Source organism: Rosa chinensis, chromosome 3, assembly GCF_002994745.2.
Source record: "Rosa chinensis cultivar Old Blush chromosome 3, RchiOBHm-V2, whole genome shotgun sequence".
NCBI classification, from domain to species: Eukaryota; Viridiplantae; Streptophyta; class Magnoliopsida; order Rosales; family Rosaceae; genus Rosa; species Rosa chinensis.
The window spans coordinates 14,492,043-14,517,741 of record NC_037090.1 but is presented as its reverse complement, the minus strand read 5'-3'; the positions used below and the strand labels follow the sequence as shown (position 1 = coordinate 14,517,741).

General features: G+C 39.5%; 2 protein-coding genes across 4 annotated transcripts; both read right to left on the bottom strand.

Moving 5' to 3' along the window:
• Nucleotides 1–9,203: 9,203 nt before the first annotated feature.
• Nucleotides 9,204–9,989, bottom strand: LOC112194170 (pentatricopeptide repeat-containing protein At3g61520, mitochondrial). The gene has a single exon (XM_024334421.1). The coding sequence runs from the start codon at nucleotides 9,987–9,989 to the stop codon at nucleotides 9,204–9,206; it is 786 nt and encodes a 261-aa protein (XP_024190189.1).
• Nucleotides 9,990–11,080: 1,091 nt separating this feature from the next.
• Nucleotides 11,081–25,090, bottom strand: LOC112191477 (APETALA2-like protein 1). Of its 3 annotated transcripts, XM_024330824.2 has the most exons (10): nucleotides 24,376–25,090; nucleotides 24,265–24,290; nucleotides 24,142–24,172; nucleotides 23,938–24,025; nucleotides 23,694–23,839; nucleotides 23,408–23,452; nucleotides 23,192–23,295; nucleotides 22,929–23,065; nucleotides 11,873–11,998; nucleotides 11,081–11,562 (listed from the first exon to the last, which is right to left on the bottom strand). In XM_024330824.2, the coding sequence occupies exons 1-10, from the start codon at nucleotides 24,807–24,809 to the stop codon at nucleotides 11,314–11,316; spliced, it is 1,386 nt and encodes a 461-aa protein (XP_024186592.1). In that variant the 5' UTR covers nucleotides 24,810–25,090; the 3' UTR covers nucleotides 11,081–11,313. The 3 variants fall into 3 exon arrangements, with proteins under 3 accessions (XP_024186592.1, XP_024186593.1, XP_024186594.1); XM_024330825.2 differs by lacking the exon at nucleotides 23,408–23,452 and having other exon boundaries at nucleotides 11,082–11,562; nucleotides 24,376–25,089; XM_024330826.2 differs by lacking the exons at nucleotides 11,081–11,562; nucleotides 11,873–11,998 and adding an exon at nucleotides 22,341–22,790 and having other exon boundaries at nucleotides 24,376–25,086.
• Nucleotides 25,091–25,699: the final 609 nt, after the last annotated feature.

Genomic DNA, 25,699 nt, shown 5'->3' with positions numbered 1-25,699 from the left:
TCCTTTCACATGACTTGGAAGAACAATATGAAGTTAATTCGAATTCAATCATGAACTTGGTTTTAATCTTTGTTTCTTACATTTCATTCTTGTATTTGTGTTTTTGTTTATACTTAGTTTTTATTTTTGTTTTTAATTTTCGAAAAACCAAAACCTAAAACCCCCCTAATTTCGTGAATAGTGTTTATATGTGTAAATATTATACTTTGTTTTTATTTTAATTGTTTATATTGTCTTACATTGACAGGTGTACCCTCAATCCCCGGAATAGAACGATCCCTACTTGCTTATACTACTAATGATGTTTAAAGGGTTAAATTATATGCTTGCTTTGAGCGTATCAGAGCAGGACTCCAAGAAGGAGTGAATGCAATATATGCGCTGGGAACGGCATGAAGGTGGCGGTCAAAGCTGTTGGAACAGTTAGACTAATCTTAGATAGTGGAAAATTTTTTGGATTTAGATTCAGTTTATTGTATTCCTTCAATCAGAAGGAATTTAGTTTCGTTTACCCTCCTTGTAAAAGCTGGTTACAGCTTGAACAGTGATTTAGCTAGTGGAATAAAAATCCTTCATGCCTCAACTTATTATGGTTCAGCTTCTTTGGTTAATGATTACTGGAAAATAAATTGCTCCTATCCTAAAGAAATACTGCTTGTTGAGAACTCAGAAAAGATAACAGGAAAGAAGAGAAAGTATAATGAAAAGTCAGCTTTTCTATGGCATAGGAGACTTGGACATGTCTCAAAAGAAAGATTGCAGTCACTAGTAAAAGAAAACATTCTGCCTGAGCTTGATTTCAGTGACTTAGATACCTGCATCGAATGTGTGAAAGGGAAAATGACTAATAGTAAGAAAAAGGGAGCAAATAGGAGTACTGAATTGCTTGAGTTGATACACACAGATATTTGTGGACCATTCTCTCATAAAACCATATGTGGAAATAAATATTTCATCACCTTTACTGATGACTTCTCAAGGTACTGCTACGTATACTTGATATCGGAGAAATCACAAGCACTTGACATGTTTAAAATTTTCAGAGCAGAAGCTGAAAAACAATTAGATAAGAAGATTAAGGTCGTGAGATCAGATAGGGGGGGAGAATACTATGGTAGGTTTACTGAAGCTGGACAGAACAAGGGTGCTTTTGCATTATACTTGCAAGAGCATGGTATTGTTGCACAGTACACTACACCTTGGACCCCTGAGTAAAATGGGGTTGCAGAGAGGAAGAATAGAACATTGTTGAACATGATTAGAAGCATGATGTGCATTTCAGGTCTTCCGAGATTTTGTGGGGAGAAGCACTTAAAACTGCTAATTACCTCACAAATCGAACTCCTAGCAAGTCTGTGATCAACACACCTTTTGAACAGTGGAATAAAAGAAAACCAAGTTTGCAGCACACACATGTATGGGGTTGCAAGGCTGAGGCTAGATTATATAATTCTCAAGAGTCAAAACTCGACTCTAAGACTGTGAGTGCTTATTTCATAGGCTATCCTGATAAATCTAAGGGCTTTAAATTTTACTGCCCAAATCACAGTACTAGAATTATGGAGACTTCAAAAGCTGTTTTTGTCGAAGAGATGAATTATTTACATGATTTTGAAGATCTGGAGCTAGAATTTCAAGAAATACCAGAAGAAGATTTACCAGAAAACTCTAATGTTGTGTCTCTTGAACCTCTACAGTTGCCGAATTATTTAGCAACTGAGACCTTAGCTGAACCAATAGTTCCAGTAGCTCCAGAGCTGTATATTCCCATTGAACAAGTTGAAAATGTGGCTGAAAATGTAGAACCTACACAACCTGTACAATCTGAACAAGTTTTAAGGAGATCACAGAGGGAGAGAAAGTCTGCTATTCCAGCAGATTATCATGTTTATTTGTAAGAAGCTGAAGATGAAGTTGTTGAAGACAATGATCCTTTGACTTACAAGCAAGCTATGGAATCTGAAAATGCAGAAAAGTGGATAGAAGCAATGCAGGCAGAAATGGACTCGATGAAAGTTAATAAAGTCTGGAAACTTGTGGAGCCAGTGAAGGGCCATAGAGAAATAGGATGTAAGTGGGTATTCAAGACTAAAAGATGTGCAGATGGGAGTGTAGAAAGGTATAAAGCCAGGTTAGTGGCTAAGGGTTTTACGCAGCAAGAAGGAGTTGATTTTACTGAAACCTTTTCTCCTGTGTCCACCAAAGATGCATTTAGGGTGATAATGGCTTTAGTTGCTCACTATGACATGGAATTACATCAAATGGATGTAAAGACCGCTTTTCTAAATGGTGATTTAGAAGAGGAAATCTATATGAGGCAACCTCAAGGGTTTTCTAAAGCTGGAATAGAAAACATGGTGTGCAAGTTATGCAAATCCATTTATAGATTAAAACAAGCGTCGAGACAATGGTATTTGAAATTCGATGCAGTAGTGAGTTCACATGGATTTACTGAGAATCTGGTAGACGAATGTGTTTACATGAAGAGAAAGGGCAGAAATTTCATTTTTCTGATACTTTACGTGGATGATATCTTGCTTGCCAGCAATGATATTAATCTGCTATCAGAAACTAAAGTTTTTCTATCAAAACACTTTGATATGAAGGATTTCGGTGAGGCTGCATATGTTCTTGGCATTGAGATCAAGAGAGACAGAAGTAGAAATCTATTGGGGCTTTCACAACAAAGTTATATATCAAAGGTGTTGAAGAGATTTGATATGCAGCAATGTTCAAATGGTGAAGCACCAATTTCTAAGGGAGATAAATTGAGCAAGTCACAATGTCCAAGCAATGATTTGGAAAGGGAAGAAATGAAGAACAGACCATATGCTCGATTGGTAGGAAGTTTAATGTACGCTCAAGTGTGTACAAGGCCAGACTTGGCATTTGCAGTGGGGGTTTTAGCAAGGTTCCAATCTAATCCAGGTTACAAACATTGGATTGCGGGCAAAAAGGTGCTTAGATATTTGCAAAGAACTAAGCATCACATGCTTGTATATAGAAGAGTGAAGGAACTGGAAGTTGTTGGCTATATTGACTCTGATTTTGCAGGGGGTTATCCAGCATCAGGAAAATCGACTTCTGGTTATGTGTATATGTTGGCTGGTGGAGCAATTGCTTGGAGAAGTGCAAAGCAAACTCTCACGGCTACTTCTACAATGCAAGCAGAATTTCTTGCTGTTTATGAAGGAACTTGTGAAGGGCTATGGCTGAAGAATTTTATTAGCCAAACCAAACTAGTTGACACCATTATTAGCAGACCCTTGAAGATATTCTGTGACAACACAGCAGCAGTGTTCTTTACCAAGAACAACAAAAGATCTTCAAACTCTAAGCATATAGATTTGAAGTACTATAGTGTGAGGGAGAGAGTGAAACATGGTGAGATTTCTGTTGCTAATATTGACACATTGTCACAATTAGCTGATCCATTCACCAAGGCACTCTCAGTTGCAGCTTTCCAAAAGCATACTGCAGAAATTGGTGTCTTACCTAGTTTAGATTGCTGAAAACAGTGGGAGTTGTTCTAAGTTTTCTAATTCTTTTGATGCTTCTTTTGTATGACATTGAGACAATGATTTCATTGTGTAATAAAGTTTTTCCCTATGGAAATTTTCAGTTAATACCATGATTTTCTATTTTGCTGCAGCATTATTTTATTTTGAGCTATAGATGCTTGTTTTAACAGCTGTTATTCTTATGAGTATGAATGGTTTTGCTTAAATGTATGACTACATTATTTGATCATACTCATGAATAGAAAACATATCAGGTGGATTTATGGTGGAATCCATGTTTTCATGGATTTTGTTGATATATACAAGATCATAAAGAAAGGACAATTTACTTTGAGCATAGATGTCAGATTCATGCAGGAGCTCAATTAAACATATATATAGATCATATCTTGTTGGTGATTCATGTATTATTTTGCTGCTGCGTTGTAGTTGTGGAATTCAATTAACTTGTTAGTTATTTGTTGTTCTTTAGCTCAATGTTGCAGCAATATATTGACAGAGTCTTGAAATGGTTGGTGAGACTATGTAGTACCTTGTGCACACTCCAGATTATTGCTATGCTCAGTTTATACTAGTTTTCTTGTCATGTAAATTTGTGATGGTCCAAGTGGGAGAATGAAAGAATGTATTGGACATTATCACATATTTACTTGAGACAACAACTAGAGGATTAAGAGAAGCAATTGGTATTGCATAGGACTCTAATTCTTGTAAAGATATCTTAAGATGTTTCTGATAAGATATTAAATGGAAAACCGTTTTGCTTATCTGATATATTAGATAAGTATAGATATGTATGCAAAAGAAGGAGCAACCTAGTGAAACACAAACACTCTTATGGGAAGAGGACTGTGTTTTTTGCTCTTCTATAAAGGCATAGTCCCTACACTCTCTCTACACCGAGTTACAAGAGTCTTGCCCCATAGAGACAACCAAGATCCTGAGAGTAGTGCAGAAGATTGTTGCTTCAAGAGTTCAAATGACTTCAGGTCATTATCATATTAAACTCCAAACACTAGTTCATGTATCAAGCTATGTTATAATCAGTGTTTATGTACATTTGTGAGTGATTGCATATATGTGCTATATGTATGTTTGCAGTTTTCACTGGGTACAAATATGTGCATAAATTAGGCATCAATTACTGCATAACTCGTGCCAGGACAAAATAGATGCATTATGCATGGACCATAAAGTCTACTACCTAGAGAAAAGTAATACAGGGTTATCTGTAGCTAAAAGTTCTATATATGGGGGTTTAGGTAAGGGTTACTCTATGACGATAGGAATTTAGATAAGGGTTACGTACTCCATAGGGTTTAGAACGTCTCTATTACTGAAGTGTTATAGGAAAGAGTTACTCATATAGTATGTAACGAATTTTCTAGATATTTTAGGTCGATCATCTATGAAAATTGAAAAATAACCGAGGTCAAGTTTTTGATAATTGTAAAGATGGACATGTTTCGTGTATTTGGTAGTTTGCCATGATCGATAAGGTCACCTACATTTCTTTTTCACCAATTTAAGGTCATTTAGCAAAACAAAACAAAAAAGATTTAAGCAAAGTCGAGACGAGAGAGAGAGAGAGAGAGATAGAGAGAGAGCAAAAAGGTCATTTAGGCGCCATTAATAAAAAGCGGGAGTAGACCTTGGGGCTCCAATTTTACTGTGGGTTAGGTCGGTTTACAGACTAGCCTAGTCATCAGTTAATAGCTCACCCTATCAACAACATTATAACTATTAGTGGATGACCATTCAATCAGTCGAAACCAAAACAAAAAACAAAAAAGTGGGAAAAGAAAAGGGTTGATGGTGAAAATGACAGAAGCATCCTCTCCCAACTTAAAGCATATAGACAAAACGGAGCTATGGAATTGATTTGGGTGTGATTAACTGATTATTCAAGAGAGGCATCCATACATTGAACGAGTTTGGTGTAATACCCAACGTGGAACCCAGGTTTTAATTTACCTCGAAGATTGATCAGACAGAGAGAGAGAGATATGCAAATCACGAGGTGATCTTCCTCTTTCTGTGTTCTGGTTCTGGGGCATGTCCATATAAGAACAGTGAACCTTCCTTTTACATAAACTATAAACACATATATATAAATGCATGCATTCAGAGCAGTGCAGAAAGACACAGAGCTCGACAGAGATGCAGACGCAGACGACGAGGGCACAGCTGCACGGCTGTGATGAACTACGTACTGCTCTAGAGATAAAGGTTGCTATTCATCCTCCTATCTCCATCTCAGAATCTCAGATGAGATGATCAGGTTTCACAGACCAGTCTCCAGTCGTAGGTGACAGCATTCAGCCTCGTAGCCCTTGAAGTTTGTGAACAGAAAGTGAAAGACGCAGAAAAGACTGAAAAGTAAATAACCAAAGAAGGAAGAGTTGCCTGCAACATTAATTAGTTACTTTTTTATTCTTAAATAATTTTAGTGAATAAAGTTTAATAAAATAAATAAAAAATAACTATTCCCAACTCAAAATTTTCTTGCAGTAGTTATTTCACCACCTGAATAATTTATGAGAGAGATTGCTTTCGTTCATCAAGCAAATATCAATAATGGAAAGTTCTATCGAACTCCAAACATGTAATATTTTTAGATTTTTAGTTGTATCTACTTATTACATATCAATATTGAAACGTTTTATATACTACATCAACTAACATATCAATCTCGATAAACGTTTTATCGAGATTCATAATATATAATATTTTTAAATTTTTAGCATTAAATTCGATGAAAAAAATTAAGTACTGCATACTCAGAAGTATAATAGATTGTAAATTATTCTATGCACCGACGGTGTAAGTGACCCAACCCTTATAAAATAATCTCAACCCTTGATATTTATTATCAACTATTACTACTTATAGTATAGGCAATGTCGCCAAAATTCTGTGCACTTCGAAGCACAATATATCTAATTAGGAGACAATGAAAGATATGTTTGGTAGTTTATGAGGTATTCAATGTCAAATGACATCATGGAAGCCTAAAACTTATATGTCACTAGTGGTGGGTGAATCATCTTTTTTAGTACCATCTACTATCACAACTTATGTGGTAGCATATAGCACAAAGCCCAACCTATTAAAAAATTTCATTAAAATGACCGAATTTTACATATTACACTAACTTTTACATAAAATAGAATGCAGGTGGTTCATCCGGCATCATTCAAAATATAAAAAGAAATTTTATTCACACCCTAAACTCAGCCGCATAAATTTTTTGTTTTTATTATTTTAGTATACTTTATAACTTGGTATTATAACTTTAAGGTATTGATAGTATATTCCCAATTGGGTGCCGAACTTTCCTCAGACTAATACTAATTAACAAATACAGTTCTAGTCCAGCGCCGCACGCGAATGACTAGACCAAACCTTGACGAGATTCCTCTCGTTCGGTACGTGGTGCTCCGGCGTTGACTCGAGCTTGCCTTGCCGACATTCGTGATGCTGTTGGACGGGTGTTAACCTATGCTCCTTCACCTTATGGGTTGCTTTGCTTGGGTTTGACAGTGGTCGATGGTGATCTGTTTCGGCGCATCTTTGTGACTTGGGTGGTAGGTGGTTGTCGGTATCCTTTTTTTCAGGGACGACGAGGGTGGTAGGTGGTGGCGATGCAGTGGTTGTGGTGTTTCTTGAAGCGGGGCGGCGGTGGCACACTCACGGCGAGTTGGGGTGGTGGGACTGTTTGCACAAGGATGTGAAGACTGGATTTGGGTCGGGAGGCTGTTGGGCCTAGGGTTGCTCCTTTAGGCCTGTTGGGTTACTAATTAGTTTTTTTTTTTTTTTCTAATAATTTCCTACTTTTTTTTTTAAAGAAGGCAGTAACCAATATATTGATCGAAAGCTAGAATGACCCTTTACATATCCTTCCGCTGCCATCTATAGACAGACAAGAAGATATGTTAGTACCCACAGTGGTACATTGAACTAGGTCACTTATTTGACATTAAATACAACGAAATAGCATAAATCTTCCATCGATACTACTCCGGAAGATTCGCTAGAGGGACAAAAGTGCGTAACTCCCTATAAAAATTAGAGACTTATTGAAAGTAATAAAATTACTATCCTAGAGTTGGCTTAGGGCTAAAAAACCCCAGCCTAAATAGAGGCCCAATAGGGCAGCCCCAAAGAGACAAGGCCCAATCCATGGCCCATCAATACTGGAATGATTCAAGCCCAAGACGTCATCACGCCCTCACATCAGGAGATGACACCGCCGCTCGACCTCGCCGCCACCGCGCCGTGACTCGTACCGCCACATCCCATGCTACCTCAACCTCCGCGACTCGTACGTTGCCATGGTACCACGCCACCTCGACCTAAGCAAACCGGCCCGCACCACTATGAACCAACGACGATGCAGCGCACCAGATCATTGCCTCCACGAGCCAAACCTCTTATGCCGGTCCTAGAAACCCACGACGAAACATAAACATCCACTGTGATTCAGAGACGACGCCCAGAAACTCCACCAAACCAGCATATCGCAACCACAAACAAAAAACCTCTCTCCCGTGAAAGCCCCTGGCAAATAACATCAAAATCCCGAAGAATCACTCGAACAAGGGTTGAGTTAATTGAAGACCATCACAATTTTTTCCCTTTTTCTTTTGAGAAGTTGTTTCTTTCTATTTTAGCCTCCAATATAGTATCGCTAACCAAATTCTCTATCATGCTCACACCCTAAGGGCCTACCAATGGCCTTTCTTTCTCCCTATTATCCTTAACTTCATTACAACGAGAAATAGTTGAAATTATGAACATGATCTCGACTGGTTGCTCACATAGACAATTAAAAAGTAGGTCTAACAATGGAAAATTTTCAGAATATCGCATTAAAATCTATATCGCTCGAAGCTCTCATTTGCTTTCATGGGATAATTTAGTTAAAAATATAGTGAAATTAGAACAAAAGTAAAGTTAATTAAGAAGAAAAATGGAAAAGGATAAATAGTAAAAGATAATGAGAAAACTTCAGCTACCGTTTCCAAACTATGCTGCCAAGGCCAATTTGATACCCGAACTCTCAAAAGTATCAATGTGATACCTAAAGTCGTATTTTGACATCAACGTGATACTTCCGTAAAAAATCTCTAACGGCTCCATTTGTTTGCTGACGTGGCAAGCACATGGCCCCCCAAAAAAAAGTGCAATGACCAATTTACCCTTTTTTTTGTTAATTCATTTTTTTCTTTTCATTTCTTTTTCTGCTTCTTCTTCTGGGATCGATTGCTCTCTCTCTCTCTCTCTCTCTCTTCCTTTCCCAATCTACTCATCTCTCCTTTCTATCACAAAAAGGCAGATCGGAATCCATAAACGCAATCCTTCTTCCTGCCTTCCCACTTTGCAAAGTCCATCAATCAGAGTGTTATAGACGATCACATCTGGTTCAACTGAAACCCCCTTTACCCCTCCACTCATCTTTTCAAACACCTCCAAGGCAGCATCTATTCTCCTAGACTTGCCTAACCGATTAATAAGAATACCAAAAGTTATAACATCGGGCTTAATGCCCATCTCTTCCATCTTCGCCATAAGCTCACTCATCCTCTTAAAATCATTAGCTCTTCCCAAAGCTGTCAAAAGCGCATTGCACGAAGCAGCTTCTACAGCACCACCCATCTTCATGACATCATGTAAAACATCCTAAGCAATACCAACCTTCCTATTCCTACACAAAACAGTGACCAATTTTGTAAGTATTGTGTTATTAGGAAACACACCATGCTTACCAAATTTCGACACCAACTCCACAATTTCTTCCTCACTGACACTCCTCCCTATCTGCTCTCTCCTCAATAATGAGCCGATCACAACATCACCGGTAAAGTCATCAACCGGAAACTTCGCTTCTGGGTGAAGCATTTCGTCGAGCACCTTCAGTGCACCATCTACTCGCCCAATCTTCAGCAACAACTCAATCACCACATTGCGAATATGAGAAGTTTTCAACCCCAAATGAAGCTCGTTAAACACTGTGAGAGCCTCGTCCTCCATCCCAGCCGCGCCCATGGACCGAACAAGCAGACCTGCGGCCTTGAGATTCAGCGGGACATTCCGGTCCTTGGCTATCTTGTAAAGCTCAAAGAGCTTCTTTTCCGAGGTGGGCTCCCGCAATGTGAGCTCCAGAAGGGCCTGGAATGCGGAGGAGAGCAGAGCCTTGGATCCTGGAGGGGTTTCGGCCACGTTTTCGGTGACGTAATCGAAGAATTTGAGGGCTTTGGAGGGAGCGTCGAGGCGGCGAGTGATGAGGAAAAGGGAGCGAAAAGAAGGAGAGGTTGAGTTGGGGAAGAGGAGGGTGTGGAGTTGGTCAAAGTTCCAGTCTTTCTCATTGGGTCGGAGGACTTGGGTTATGAGGGAATCGTCATCTTGGGGTGGTTGGTTCGGATCGGAATTGGGATTGGTACAGAGGTGGTTGGTTCGCTTCGCCATCGGAATCTACTTTCATGCACCGCAGGTGCTTTTGTTCCGATATGCTTTTTTGTGATAGAAAGGAGAGAGGAGTAGATTGGAAAAGGAAGAGAGAGAGCGAGCGATCGATCCCAGAAGAAGAAGAAAAAGAAATGAAAAGAAAAAAATGAATTAATAAAAAAAAAAAAGATAAATTGGTCATTGCACTTTTTTTGGGGGCCATGTGTTTTCCACGTGAGCAAACAAACGGAGCCGTTAGAGATTTTTGACGGAAGTATCACGTTGATGTCAAAATATGACTTTGGGTATCACATTGATACTTTTAAGAGTTCAGGTATCAAATTGACCTTCAAAGCATAATTCAAGAACGTTGCTGAAGTTTTCTCAAAGATAATAGTAAAAAGGTAAGGGTCGAAAAGGTTGGTAGGAAGTGCTGAGCGGTGGAATAATGAATGATGTTACAGAGAAACAGAAACAGTGTAGAGTACAACAGACTTTTCACGCTGCTCATAAAAAACCACAACGCTAAATTACAAAAATGCATAGAACGGACGACGATGACCCCTAACCATCCATCTCTCTCATCATCTCCTTTTGCAGATTTGTACCAAGTACCCAAAGCCGAGGATTCCGGATTCTTACTTTACCTTTTACTTTACCCTCAAAATTAAATTATACGTGTTAGTGATGTTACTGGTGTACTACAACCCCAACGTGTCCACATGCCCACCCTAACCTATAGCAACAAAAAACCCATAATTGTTATGCAGTGCCGGAGATCATACGCAAAAACACAGTTTGCGTGCATCGTAGGTAGTGAGGAAGGATGAATAATTGGATTAGGGTTCGATCGTCTCTTTCGAATGGAGATATTAATAGGAACAAATATCGCCTGCTCCTATATTTAATTTAAAAAGAAAGAAAGAAAGAAGGGATATTAAAAGAAGTGCTCTTAAATTGTCCTAAAAGATGATATTCACAGTTACGTAGCCTGTTACCATATGTTTGAACAGCAACTTTTGGCCTACTTTTCCTTTTGGTATAATCTCTCTAGGACCCATTAAAATCTTTACTTCATTATGAATAAGGTTAAGCAAACCACTGAGCATTATAGCCAATCCGGGAATCAGAAATAGGGCTCCAAACTACCATGGAAGCTCAGCGCTTCAGCACCTCAAACAAGGCAAAAACTACATGAAGTTCTCCCATACCATTAGCTTAAGTTGCCTCAAAGTTTTCATAAGCTTTACATCATGAGAGAATAAATTTCATTAATCCTCTACCCAGGGAGTCGACATCCTGTAAAAGTATTACCGTGGTTAAATCCTACCTGGTACTGGTTTCTTCAGCTCCTGCAATAGAAATGGGGTGTTTTGTTGGTGAACGATGGTGAAAAGTGGCGCTGGAGAAATGATGTGTTGGGAAAATGAAGTGGAGGGATCGGAGCTGATGATTCTGTTGTTGAAGAAGGGAATCCTGATGATGCTGCCGCAGAGAAGAGTGGCACTGGAGTTGCTCCATCATTAAGGACTTGCATTTGCCATGCCCAGTTAGGGAAGGAGTTAGCATCCATACTCTTCTCCATTGCTCTTTCCTGAGAGTAGCAAAGACATTGTTATCGTCAAAATTGTACAGGAAATTACAGTTTTGGTGTTAAAGAGGTTATAAATCCTCTCTGCACCAAAGAATGCAATTACAAGGGGTACCCTAAGTTAATGTGTATTTCTTAACAATAGAAATAGATGTAAGACCAAATAGTAGATCCTCACACGTTTTAGCATTCAATTTAAGTGCATATCCACGTCAAATCAAAATATTGCACAGGTCAACATGAAATAATTAAGGTAGAAATGCAAGGTTTTACCAATTAGTTAAAAAAACAGTTAGAACTGAAAATAAATTACCATATGGATGGGAAAGAAGTTGGAGTTCATGCTGTTCATTAGAGGAGGCTCTGTAGATGCCACCATTGAGCCATGAGGCAGTTGAGTCCTCATAGTTGCTGGAAGTCCTGGAACAGAATTCTCATTCTGTAGAGAGAACAACAATGTTCTGAAGTGAGTAGCTTAATTACTCAAGTTGTGAGGTGAAATATATGTACGCAATAAAGTTGAATTGAGCTTGACACACCCAAAATAGGTGTATAAATAAATCCCTGCAATCTCAGTAGTTATCGATGGTAGTATAGGAAAGAGGGTGTCTCCCGCAGAGGATTGTGACTCAACAATTGCAAAACTGACTCGAAAACTCGAAACAGATACTGAATAGAAACGAAAATAAAAACTATAACTAGACTCAACTAAAAGTTATGAAATTAAATACACACTAACTAGACACACAGACGAAGACGCATACAAAAATTGGGGTAAATCGGAGTTGAACTGATATACTAAATAAAATAAAGAAAACGACAGACAGAAAACTAACGAAAATAGAAAACGACTTAGGGTTTTTGGTTTTGATAAAATATGAGAAAACTAGCTAGGAACTACTTCTCACCACTAGACCATGATTACACCTATGATGTGTTTACTAACAAGCTCAATTCATTCGAATATCCTTACTCAAGCTAAGCCAATGATGTGTTGTACTTAACCTATCAATCTTTCTTACTTGGCATGTTAAGAGAATGATGTTTCCAACTTAACTTAGCTTCTAGGATGGAACCTAGAGTGATGTTCTCGCACAGCTCTCACCTAGTAGTCATTAAGGTCTAAAAGATTATGAATAAGGCTAGGCAATTTCGGTACTGGTGTTGTCCTAGTATACCTAGACGTTGGTTTATATGAATGGGGCTCAAGTCATTCATTCGCTACTCTAGAATGCAAGTAGACATGATGATCATACAAGACACTCATAGCTTTACAACCTAGCATGCATACTAATGTTGCGCACCATCAATAAACATACAAAATTGATCAATGAACAAACGATAAACCAATGAATATTCAAAATCCATAGAACTTATTAAATAAACGCCAACATCATAGTTACACCATGTCTAGGGCTGAAAGCAGCCCCTAACTATAGGAAAATTAGCTACTCATCATCTTGGAAAACACACAAAAGAAATACATGAGTTTTGGAAAGAAGGAAGGAAATCGAAAACTGGAAAAAACAGGGGAAACGATCGATCTTCCTCGTGAAACGATCGATCGTTTCTGGGCTCCGAATTTACTTCTTCTCCTTCTGTTGCTCCAATCGTTCCTTCTCCTTGTGTGCGTGTGTATCCCCCAAATTCTGACTTCTAAGGGCCTTTATTTCCCTTGAGACTCTTCCACTTTGTTTCCTTGTAAATCTCCAACTCTTTGCTTCAAGGGAAAGTCTTCTTCCATCAAGAATCCTTAGTGAATCAAAATTCCACGCAATTTCCTTCTTTACACCTTCTTTTCCTTATTTGCTTCGGAAAACCTAATAAACACAAAAACAAATAAATTATCCAAAATAATATAAACTAACAAAGAAAAGCATAGGAATAAATAATAATAACGTAGCATAAATATGCTCCTATCAAATTCCCCCACACTTATTGTTTGCTAGTCCCTTAGCAAAATCGAAACAAACAAAGACTCAAAGACTAAAGACCACAAACTAATAAGACTCAAAACTGACGCCATAACATACTACTAAGCCTTCCAACATTTTGTCTCAGCAATCCCCTACTTTCATGGCACATAGATTAGCACTTAACCAAGAATTAATCATTAGCAATTCACGAGTTACTCAAAACATATAGTCCACATATAAACATGTAAGACACGGATGTAACAATGGTGATGTAGTGGAGCTCAACATGTTTCGAACAAATCATGATTCATCCTCACAAGGGTATGCACTCTTTCTTCTCTCAGATTTCAAGGGTAATGCTTAAAAGCTCATTCACTCAAATGTATGAGACAGACAAGTGGCTCATAAAGAATAGAAATGAAAAGCTTGTATGAATTTTTTTTTTTTCAATTATGACTTCATGAAGGACATCAACTACTTGCACGGATGGACCCAAACCATATGCTCACTCCCACACACAAATCTCCACAGATCAAGCGCCGTCCCCAAGGATCAAAGAGGTCTTACTTAAAGGTTGTAATGGGGCCAAGGGTATAGGGTTTAAGAAAGAAAAGATTAGGATATCACAAAAGTCCTAAGGAAATTTGGTGGAGCACCAGATATTGATGTAGAGATATAAGAACTACAATGAATTTCCTCAAGGCAATCAAACTCGAAACACATGAAGCAAGTCCGTAATTTTTCTTTTCGAGGCCAAATGTCATCTTTCTGGGCCTTTGCTTCATTCTACTCACTCCCATAATACAACAAAACCATGTATCAAATCCAAGGAAGATGTTTCTTTACTGATTTGTTTTTTTTTTTTTCTTCGGCTATTTATTTATTTTTTTCTTTTTTTTTTTTCGATAGCCAACATTGTTTTCTTCTTCCTTGGACCGATATTTACAATAGAACTTTCCCCCACACTTGCTTGCAAATAATACCTTGAACATAGTAAATCTCAAATGTAATTGCTCCACCAATTCCTTAAGATAGGGTAAGGATATAACTATACTAGGTTAAAAGGTAAGGAATTTTGTGGTTGGTGAAAGAAAAGGCTAAATGTAGGCTCATAGGGGTTGACTAGGGGTTTGCACATCTTGTGTGCATAAAGGGGACACAGGTTAATTTGGCTATGGTGGTGATTCCTAGTGCCTTTATCCCTTCCAAGGTTCAAGCGTAGTGACAAAAGTTTCGACAGGCATAGAAGTGAGTTCTAGTAATCTCTATAGTCCATCAAAGAGCTATGGCAAGTAGTCAATCAAGATGAATAAATAATGAAGTCATGCAAGTTCATCACCAAGAAAACAAGATATTTGTCATGTAAACGCTCAGAAAGAAAAGCACATATAAGGCTCAGAAGCTCACAAAGGTTATGTATGAATCACAACTTGTCCTAGCATGCTCAATTTCTGTACCATGTTAACAATGAACCACATCTACTACACATACATATGCTTTCTATACATCTCAGTTAACCAACGAATTCTTTTGACATAATCTCAATCTTGTGATCCTCTATTAGCCAAAATTTCAGAAGATATAAGCTCGTCCTAGACAGTTGAAAGGCATCCTAAGACTCACAAGAAAATTAACCCTAAAAACTAGAAATTTTTTTTTTTTTTTTTTTTTTTTTTTTTTTTTTTTTTTTTTTTTTGGTGTCGACGATCGATCGTTAAAACTGAAACGATCGATCGTTTCAAATTTTGCTTCTGACCCTTTTTCTGCTTAAAAACGATCGATCGTTTTGCCTGGGGCGATCGATCGTTTGTCTGGTATTTCGGAAAAAATCAGAAATTTGACATTTTAAACATATTTTCAACACCCAATGACTCTAAGGTGACTCTAAAACAACAAACACACTAGAAACACAATGTTTTCCTTCCCCCACACTTATTCTTAACATTGTCCTCAATGTTGGGTAAATACGAAGCATGCAATGAAGAGAATAAAGCATGGAAATAAAGAAACATCCACAAAACACACAAAACACAAAGCAAATATAAAACAAGAAGACAAAGAGGATGGATTTAAGAGAGCAAATCTGGATGTAGCAAAGCTCAGAGCTGCGCCCAAGTCCTCCATCATTGGGTTGCCTCCCAAATAGCGCTTGGTTTAATGTCCTCAGCCTGACTGTACCAATGGTGATTACTCAGAAGGAGTCGGGTCATGGAGGGGTACGTCCTCCACATCATGCTCCACGAACGTCTCATAGTATGGCTTGAGTCGATGCCCATTCACCTTGAATTTCTCATGTGTCTTGAAGTTCTGGATTTCCACTGCACCATGAGAATATACGTTAGTAACACGAAAGGGTCCAAACCACCTAGAACGTAACTTACCAGGAAAAAGTTTAAGGCGAGAATTAAAGAGAAGGACTTTCTGTCCAATAGAAAAATCCTTTCTGGAAATCATGCGATCATGGAACGCCTTAGTTTTCTCCTTGTAAACACGAGAACTTTCATACGCATCATTGCGGATTTCCTCTAACTCGTTCAATTGAAGTTTTCTGTGCACACCAGCTGCATCGACGTTCATATTAAATTGCCTGACAGCCCACCATGCACGATGTTCAAGCTCGACCGGTAGATGACAAGGCTTACCATACACCAACCGAAAAGGAGACATTCCAATTGGTGTCTTGTAAGCAGTTCTATATGCCCATAACGCATCATCAAGTCTCAAGCTCCAATCCTTCCTACTAGGGCCAACGGTCTTCTCCAAAATTTGCTTAATTTCACGATTAGACACCTCCGCTTGGCCACTTGTTTGAGGATGATAAGGTGTTGCCACCTTATGAGTAATGTTGTATTTCCGGAGTAGAGCTTCAAACGTCCTATTGCAAAAATGGGATCCTCCATCACTGATTATTGTCCTTGGTGTTCCAAATCTTGAAAAGATATTAGTCTTAAGAAAATCTGAAACCACTTTAGAATCATTAGTCTGGGTGGCTTTAGCCTCCACCCACTTAGACACATAATCAACAGCAAGAAGAATATATAATTTACCATACGAAGAAGGGAATGGTCCCATGAAATCAATGCCCCAAATGTCAAAGAGTTCAACACTTAGAATAGGAGTTTGTGGCATTTGATGTCGAGAGCCCAAATTACCTGTTCGTTGACAACGATCGCATGACTTGCAAAAGAGATAAGAATCCTTGAACAAGGTAGGCCAATAGAATCCACTCTCAAGGACCTTAAGAGCTGTTCTCTTTGCTCCAAAATGTCCACCACAGGCATAGGAATGACAAAAGGTGAGAATAGAATGAAACTCAGAATCATGAGGGCACCTTCTTACCAATTGATCAGCACAATACTTCCATAAGTAGGGGTCATCCCACACGTATTGCTTGGCGGTTCTGGTGAGTTTATCCTTCTGTGCTCGAGTCAAGTCATCTGGAATCAGATTGGAAGCTTTGTAGTTCACGATGTCAGCGTACCAAGGATCAATGTTTTCCTGGGTAGGCTGCAGACGATCGATCGTTTGAGAGAACCGATCGATCGTTTCCTCTGTTTTCTGTTGTTGCACAATCGACGATCGATCGTTTGAGAGAAACGATCGATCGTTTCCTCTGTTTCCTGCATCTGCCTGCTTCTGCACAACGAAAAGTTGCTCATCTGGAAAGCTATCTCTCAATGGTAATGCATCCTCTTCCTCCTTGGAGCTATGAATAAGCCTGCTCAAGTGGTCTGCAACTACATTCTCACTCCCCTTCTTGTCCTTGATGTCCAAATCGAATTCTTGGAGTAGGAGCATCCATCTAATCAAGCGCGGTTTTGCTTCCTTCTTGGTAAGTAGGTATTTGAGAGCTGCATGATCAGAAAATATAGTAACCTTAGTACCAATTAAATAAGAGCGAAACTTTTCAAGAGCAAAAACTACAGCAAGAAACTCTTTCTCCGTTGTGGAGTAATTCAATTGGGCATCATTGAGTGTCCGAGATGCATAATAGATGACATGGGGGATTTTCCCCACACGCTGCCCTAGTACAGCTCCCACAGCATAATCTGAGGCGTCACACATGAGTTCAAATGGAAGACTCCAATCCGGTGGTTGAATGATGGGTGCGGTGGAAAGTAACTCCTTCAACTTGTTGAATGCAGCCACGCACTCTTCATCAAACTCAAAGGCTACATCCTTTTGAAGCAAGCGACACAATGGTCTAGAAATCTTAGAGAAGTCGAGAATAAACCTGCGATAAAAACCTGCGTGTCCAAGAAAAGAGCGGACCTCCCTAACAGAAGTAGGGAGGGGTAAAGAGCTAACAAGTTCAACCTTAGATTTATCAACTTCTATTCCCTTTGCAGAAATTATATGGCCCAAGACTAACCCTTGTTGTACCATAAAATGACACTTCTCCCAATTTAAGACCAGATTAGTTTCCTGACAACGTTTTAAAACTAGGGAAAGATTATCTAAACATGCATCAAAAGAATCCCCATAAACTGAGAAGTCATCCATGAAAACTTCAATTATCTTTTCAATCATGTCAGAGAAGATACTTACCATGCATCTTTGGAATGTAGCAGGGGCATTACAAAGCCCAAAAGGCATACGACGATATGCAAAGGTCCCAAATGGACAAGTAAAGGTCGTCTTTTCTTGATCCTCAGGTGCTATAGCAATCTGATTATAACCAGAATAACCATCAAGAAAACAATAATGAGAATGACCGGCTAACCTTTCAAGCATTTGGTCAATGAAGGGAAGGGGAAAATGATCCTTGCGTGTGGTGGCATTAAGCTTGCGGTAGTCAATACATACCCTCCACCCAGTTTGCACACGTGTAGGAATCAACTCATTGGCTTCGTTCTTCACAACTGTCACCCCTGACCGCTTTGGAACTACTTGCACAGGGCTTACCCACTTGCTATCTGAAATAGGGTATATAATACCCACATCTAGGAGCTTAAGGACCTCCTTTTTCACTACTTCCATCATGGGAGGATTTAGTCTGCGTTGTGCTTCTCGAGTGGGCTTTGCATCCTTCTCCAATAAGATCCTATGCATGCATGTGGCGGGATTTATACCTTTTATATCTGCTATGCTCCAACCAATGGCTGTTTGATGCTCCCTAAGCACACGGATCAGTTTGTCCTCCTCCACTGCCGTAAGATTTGCAGCTATAATGACCGGTAATGTCTCATTTTCTCCAAGATACACATACTTCAAGTGTTCGGGCAGTTGTTTGAGTTCCAATGTAGGTGCCTGAACCACAGAAGGAAGTACAGTTGCATTAGAAATTGGAAGAGAAATATAAGAGACATTATGCTTACCTGATAGATATGGCAATGATTCAAGAGAGGCTGCTGCCTCTTCTATGGTATTATCAAAGTGCACGGCCCTTTTTGGGTTCTTAGGTAATGCATGTTCAAATCCATGGGCAATAGCAACTTCCAATGCATCCTCCTTCATTACATCAAAGAATTGCTGCGCTAACGAGTCGAGAATGTCAATGGAGAAACATGAATGCACATCACATGGATACCTCATTGCTTCAAAGACATTGAAGCTCATAACTTCCCCATCAAATTCCATGGTGAGGGTTCCTTCATAAACATCTATTTTGGTGCGAGCAGTTCTCATGAAAGGTCGGCCAAGAAGTAGAGGAGTAGATGAAAAAGATGTTGTAGCATCCTCCATTTGAAGCACATAGAAATCAGCCGGAAAAATAAGATCATTAACCTGCACCAAAACATCTTCCACAACTCCTCTCGGATAAGCATTAGAACGGTCAGCCAATTGAATAATAACACCTGTATCTTTAAGCTCACCTAAGTCTAAGGATGCATAAACAGAGTATGGCATTACATTGATTGATGCACCTAGATCTAACATGGCCCGTTCAAACCTGGTGTTACCTATTTTACAAGAAATGGTGAAACTCCCTGGATCCTTGCACTTTGGTGGAAGCTTTCTTTGAAGTACCGCTGAGACATTCTCACTGACTGCGACGGTTTCATTCCCTTGTAGCTTCCTTTTGTTGGTGCAAAGTTCTTTCAAGAACTTAGCATATTTTGGAACCTGTTTGATCGCGTCTAGCAAGGGTATGTTCACTTGGACCTTCCGGAATGTGTCCAAGATGTTTTTCTCGAGCTGCTCCTTTTTTGACTTAGCAAACCTACGAGGAAAAGGCACAGAAGAAGAATTAGTAGAAACTGGAACTTCAGGGGTTACCTTGGAATTTCCGGAAGATTTCGGATGCCTGACCAGACGATCGATCGTTTCCTCTGGGCGATCGATCGTTTCTGATTCCTCTGCATCAACAGCCTTCCTAACCCTGTTGTCCACCCTTGGAGCCTCTAGGACTTCTTTTCCACTTCGCAGAGTGATAGCACTTGCATTCTCAAACCCCCCTTTGGGGTTCACAACCGTTTGGCTCGGAAGTTTGCCGGGTTGAGGTTGTTGGCCCGCCATGTTTGCAATTTGTGTCACTTGACGCTCAAGATTCTCAATAGCTCTATCCGTCTTTTGTTGATATGCAGCTGTCGTCTGCACCAAGTTGGTAGCAGTAATAGTCAGATTTTTAATCATATCTTCCACAGACATACCTTGGCTTTGTTGTTGAGGGGGTGCTTGATATGATGCTTGTTGCCTTGCTTGTTGAAACCCAGGTGGAGCTCGATTGAAGTTGTTGCTTGGAGGCTGCATGACATTGTCATTATTGTTCCAACGGAAATTTGGATGATCCCTCCATCCCGGATTGTAGGTATTTGAGAAAGGATCATATTTAGCTCGTTGCTGCCCTTGAAACCCTCCAATCGCATTAGCTTGCTCCCAGCCACCTTGATCATTCAATGATGGGCACATATCAGCTGCATGTCCTATCATTGAGCATACTCCGCATACTTGCTTGGGTAGCACTACCTGTTTCACAAGATTAGTGAGGTTAGCTATTTGTGCTTCTAAATTAGAAGTAGAACTGACCTCATTGACATTTTGCCGCGGCATCACATCTCTCCCTCCATATTGACGAGTGTTGGAGGCTATATTCTTGCACAAAGCATGTGCATTGGCAGGCATCTTGTCCACAAAAGCTCCTCCACTTGCTGCATCAAGCATTATGCGGTCTGTGCCACACAATCCCTCATAGAAATAGATTATGAGAAGATGATCACTGATTTGATGGTTTGGGCATGAAGAAATCAGGCGATTGAACCTATCATAGTACTCTCCAAAGGACTCTCCATGCATCTGTCGTATAGCACATATGTCTTTCCTTATGCTTGCTGCTTTAGTAGCTGGGAAATACTCTTCAAGAAAAGCTTGTTGCACTTGATCCCATGAATTCATAGACCCTGGAGATTGATTGTACAGCCACTCCCTTGCCTTCCCTTCCAAAGAGAATGGAAAGGCACGCAACTTAGCATGCTCTTCAAGAACTGCTTCAGGCTTCATCCCTGTAATAATCATATGGAATTCCTTGAGATGAAGATTAGGATCCTCGGTTGAGAACCCATGAAACTTAGGCAGATGATGAAGAATGCCCGACTTAAGCTCAAAGCCTTGTGCCCCAGCAGGATAAGCGATGCACAAGGGTTGTTGCACAGCAGTAGGTGCGGTCAATTGCTTCAAAGTACGATTTCCTGCCATGTTAACCAACTGTTCTTCCTCTTCAACTTCACTCGATTTGAAAGATTCCTCAGAGTCTGAATGAACAACACCCACAGGAAGAGGTGTGATCACAGCTTGTTGTAGCTCAATAGGTGATGGTGGAACTAGTGAATGTGGTGGAATTGGTGGAAAGACGAAAGAATCCGTCTTGTCCTGCTCTCCCACACGTTGAGACGCACGTTTCCGATGTGACCTAGCTGTGCGTTCAATCTCACGATCCAAAGGAACAAGGTTATTGCTCCCAAAGCCCCGAGTTTGCATACACAGCGATTAAGTACCTAAAAACACGAAACAAAAGAAAGATTAGTAAAAACAAATAAGATTTGCAATTATTAAAGGAAAACAATCCCCGGCGACACGGCGCCAAATTTGACACACCCAAAATAGGTGTATAAATAAATCCCTGCAATCTCAGTAGTTATCGATGGTAGTATAGGAAAGAGGGTGTCTCCCGCAGAGGATTGTGACTCAACAATTGCAAAACTGACTCGAAAACTCGAAACAGATACTGAATAGAAACGAAAATAAAAACTATAACTAGACTCAACTAAAAGTTATGAAATTAAATACACACTAACTAGACACACAGACGAAGACGCATACAAAAATTGGGGTAAATCGGAGTTGAACTGATATACTAAATAAAATAAAGAAAACGACAGACAGAAAACTAACGAAAATAGAAAACGACTTAGGGTTTTTGGTTTTGATAAAATATGAGAAAACTAGCTAGGAACTACTTCTCACCACTAGACCATGATTACACCTATGATGTGTTTACTAACAAGCTCAATTCATTCGAATATCCTTACTCAAGCTAAGCCAATGATGTGTTGTACTTAACCTATCAATCTTTCTTACTTGGCATGTTAAGAGAATGATGTTTCCAACTTAACTTAGCTTCTAGGATGGAACCTAGAGTGATGTTCTCGCACAGCTCTCACCTAGTAGTCATTAAGGTCTAAAAGATTATGAATAAGGCTAGGCAATTTCGGTACTGGTGTTGTCCTAGTATACCTAGACGTTGGTTTATATGAATGGGGCTCAAGTCATTCATTCGCTACTCTAGAATGCAAGTAGACATGATGATCATACAAGACACTCATAGCTTTACAACCTAGCATGCATACTAATGTTGCGCACCATCAATAAACATACAAAATTGATCAATGAACAAACGATAAACCAATGAATATTCAAAATCCATAGAACTTATTAAATAAACGCCAACATCATAGTTACACCATGTCTAGGGCTGAAAGCAGCCCCTAACTATAGGAAAATTAGCTACTCATCATCTTGGAAAACACACAAAAGAAATACATGAGTTTTGGAAAGAAGGAAGGAAATCGAAAACTGGAAAAAACAGGGGAAACGATCGATCTTCCTCGTGAAACGATCGATCGTTTCTGGGCTCCGAATTTACTTCTTCTCCTTCTGTTGCTCCAATCGTTCCTTCTCCTTGTGTGCGTGTGTATCCCCCAAATTCTGACTTCTAAGGGCCTTTATTTCCCTTGAGACTCTTCCACTTTGTTTCCTTGTAAATCTCCAACTCTTTGCTTCAAGGGAAAGTCTTCTTCCATCAAGAATCCTTAGTGAATCAAAATTCCACGCAATTTCCTTCTTTACACCTTCTTTTCCTTATTTGCTTCGGAAAACCTAATAAACACAAAAACAAATAAATTATCCAAAATAATATAAACTAACAAAGAAAAGCATAGGAATAAATAATAATAACGTAGCATAAATATGCTCCTATCAGAGCTGGGTGGAGTTTTTAATTGATCTGATCATTACCCTTGCTGTCATGTTAACAGGATTGTCATTGCAGCCTAGCTGAAAAGGAAAGCTGCTCAAGTTGATGTTCTCATTCGGACAGTCAGAAGCCAAGGGGGGAGCAATTCCCAAGTTTAGATCAAGACTATCATCGATGCCTGTACCAAAAGGGTTATGAAGACATGACATAGCAATATCAACAAAAGACAAAGTTTATGTTCTGCTCAATTGATCTGATAGACTTCATACAAAGATCATAATTGATTCTCTGATAACAATAGTACCTGCATTGTTGGCCTCAGCCATTATCTCCCCATCATATAAGCTTGGATTAAAGTTGGTGACCGCTTCCCTTCCATGGCATTTGATGGCAGCCTGGTCATATGCTCTGATTTTAAAAGGACAACACTACACAGACTTATAAATGGCATCCCATGGTTCATTAAGATCTCAAAGTTTAAGCATCAAATAAAATAGTGCCTATTTATTAACGTAAAGACCTTGCAGCTTCAATCTCGCTATCAAATAGGCCAAGGTATATATACCTGCAGGCAAGCCATACTCAATGAAAACCAATTTCTGAATCCATCCAAAAACTTCACAAAACCAAGTCCCAAATGTTCATTAATTAGGTCGCAACTGAATACAATTTCTTTATTCCCTTGTTCTCTTATCACATTTATTTATACCACAAATGATTACTCAAAGGCCACACTCAAAATTTAGACACAATCTTAATGCATAAACTGAAAAAAGCAAAAGAAAACACGAAAAGGGTTGGCTCACTTCTTGCCCAGCAACTGGCCCATACGAGCTTCCCAGCGGCCACATTTGTGCAGCGTGACTCCCCTGTATTTCGAGCTTCCTCTGGCGAATCCGGTGCTCTGGCGACGCAGGATATGCACAAACTCTTCCTTTGTAAATTTACTCATCTGCATTACAAATTTACCATCAAAACTAAACCCAGAAAACAATATAATCATAACAATCCCAGTAAAAAGCTCCATAGCGCACACACAAAATCACTAACCTGCTTAATATCCTCATCATAATCACTAACGTTGAAATTAATATCAGCCTCAGTTCCACGGAACTTTATCGCAGCTCGATCATAAGCCCTGAGATCAAACCACCAAATACCCAAAATTTACATTCCCAATCAAACAGTAAAAAGTTATTAAACACTAGCTAGAAATAACATTGACACTTGGAAAATCAGAATCTGAGTTCTCACCTAGCTGCAGAATGCGCAGTGTCAAATCCACCTGGAGAAATTTAATCAACAATTAATTAAACAAATCAAAAAATTAAGCAAAAGAACATAAAGTGAAGATTAAGGGGCTAAATTCTGCTTTACCCAAGTACACCTGCTTCCCATTATCCCTACACAGTAAAAAAAGCAAAAAGGGTAAAAAATCTGAGAGCACAAATCAAGGTTCCTTGCCAAATAAAGTATTGAGAGGCACACCAAATATGCGATTCCCATCTCCCGGTCCTCCGATAAAACGTGACGCCGCGATACTGCGAGCTCCGGGACCTCGGTCCCCGGCGGCTCTTCTTGACCTTCTCCGGGAGAGGCACGATCCTCTGCTCCGCGAGCGGCGGAGGAGGAGGAGGAGCAGAGTAACGCTGCGGTGCTCCGCCGGAGGAGAGCCCCAGCCACTGCTTGGTCGTCGAGGACCGTAGGGGCGGCTGGGGTTGAGGAGGGAAGAGCTGGATGGTGCGGCCGTCGAAGTAGTCATGATGATCGGCGTCGTCGTAAGGGGGGGCGGCGACGTCGTTTTGGAGGTCGAGGAAGTTGAGGGTGGCGGAGGAGGAGGAGTCGTTGGAGGAGTCGTTGAAGCTGCTCGCGGCGGAGGTCTCCATTTCGGGAGTGTAGAAGTTGAGGTTGAGATCTAGCATTGCGTTTGTTTTACGTGAGTGAGTGAGTGAGTGAATTGGGAGTGGGGATTTTGGGAGAATTAGTAGTAGTACTAGTACTAGTAATTGTGGCCGTGAAGAAAATGAGGAGTCATATATGGCGGTTGAAGAAGAAGAAAGGAGGGGGGGCCGGCGTGGCGTGAGAGAGAATCAGAGGCCGGCTGGGAGATTTTCATGCACAGGAAATGAGCAGAGATAGATATATATTAATAAAAAGTGTTTAAGCTTGGCGATGGAGGAAAGAACAAGAGGGGGCCTCCCTATTACTATTACTATTCCTAATCTTTCTTCTTTCTTCTTTTAGTTTATTTTGGCGCGTGTAGGTTTTGCTTATTCTAGGCTTCTACTGTCACACTATGCCTACACCACTGTTTTTCACTTCATTATTAGTTTATTACATAATTTTTGCTGCAATAATGGTTTTCCTTTTGTCTGAATATATTGTGTTAATTGCACTCATCTTATTTCACTTATTTTCAATCATTGTGTGTATACTTGTATAAGAAAATAGATCGTTTCATAAAAAATACATAGTTGAAAATGATACAATAAAAAGATTTGAATTTGGCTAAATTTACTATACGATATCATACAAAATAAATTAAGATTTGTGTAAGTAACTGCATTATAATGTTGTTGTTCTGCATTGTATGGGTAGCTCGAAATACTCTACCACACTTTGGTAATCAATGAATCCAAGCTTGAATTAGTTCTTTTTTTTTTTCTCTACAAATTAATACTAAATTAGCATTAAGCATGTAATATATGAGATTTGAGAAAAACGTCTAGATATTTATAATTGATTGTGATGTATAAGATGTGATATGTATTGGTCTCACGACACATATGGTATGACAGATATTGAATATTCA

What these genes read in the sequence shown, in the direction of transcription:
- LOC112194170 (XM_024334421.1), bottom strand. Translation starts at nt 9,989, where the DNA reads ATGGCGAAGCGAACCAACCACCTCTGTACCAATCCCAATTCCGATCCG.
- LOC112191477 (XM_024330824.2), bottom strand. Translation starts at nt 24,809, where the DNA reads ATGCTAGATCTCAACCTCAACTTCTACACTCCCGAAATGGAGACCTCC. An exon ending in TGGGAAGCAGGTGTACTTGG is followed by an intron (nt 24,173 to 24,264) that starts GTAAAGCAGAAT and finishes AAATTTCTCCAG; the next exon opens with GTGGATTTGACACTGCGCAT. An exon ending in GGCCAGTTGCTGGGCAAGAA is followed by an intron (nt 23,453 to 23,693) that starts GTGAGCCAACCC and finishes GCTTGCCTGCAG; the next exon opens with GTATATATACCTTGGCCTAT.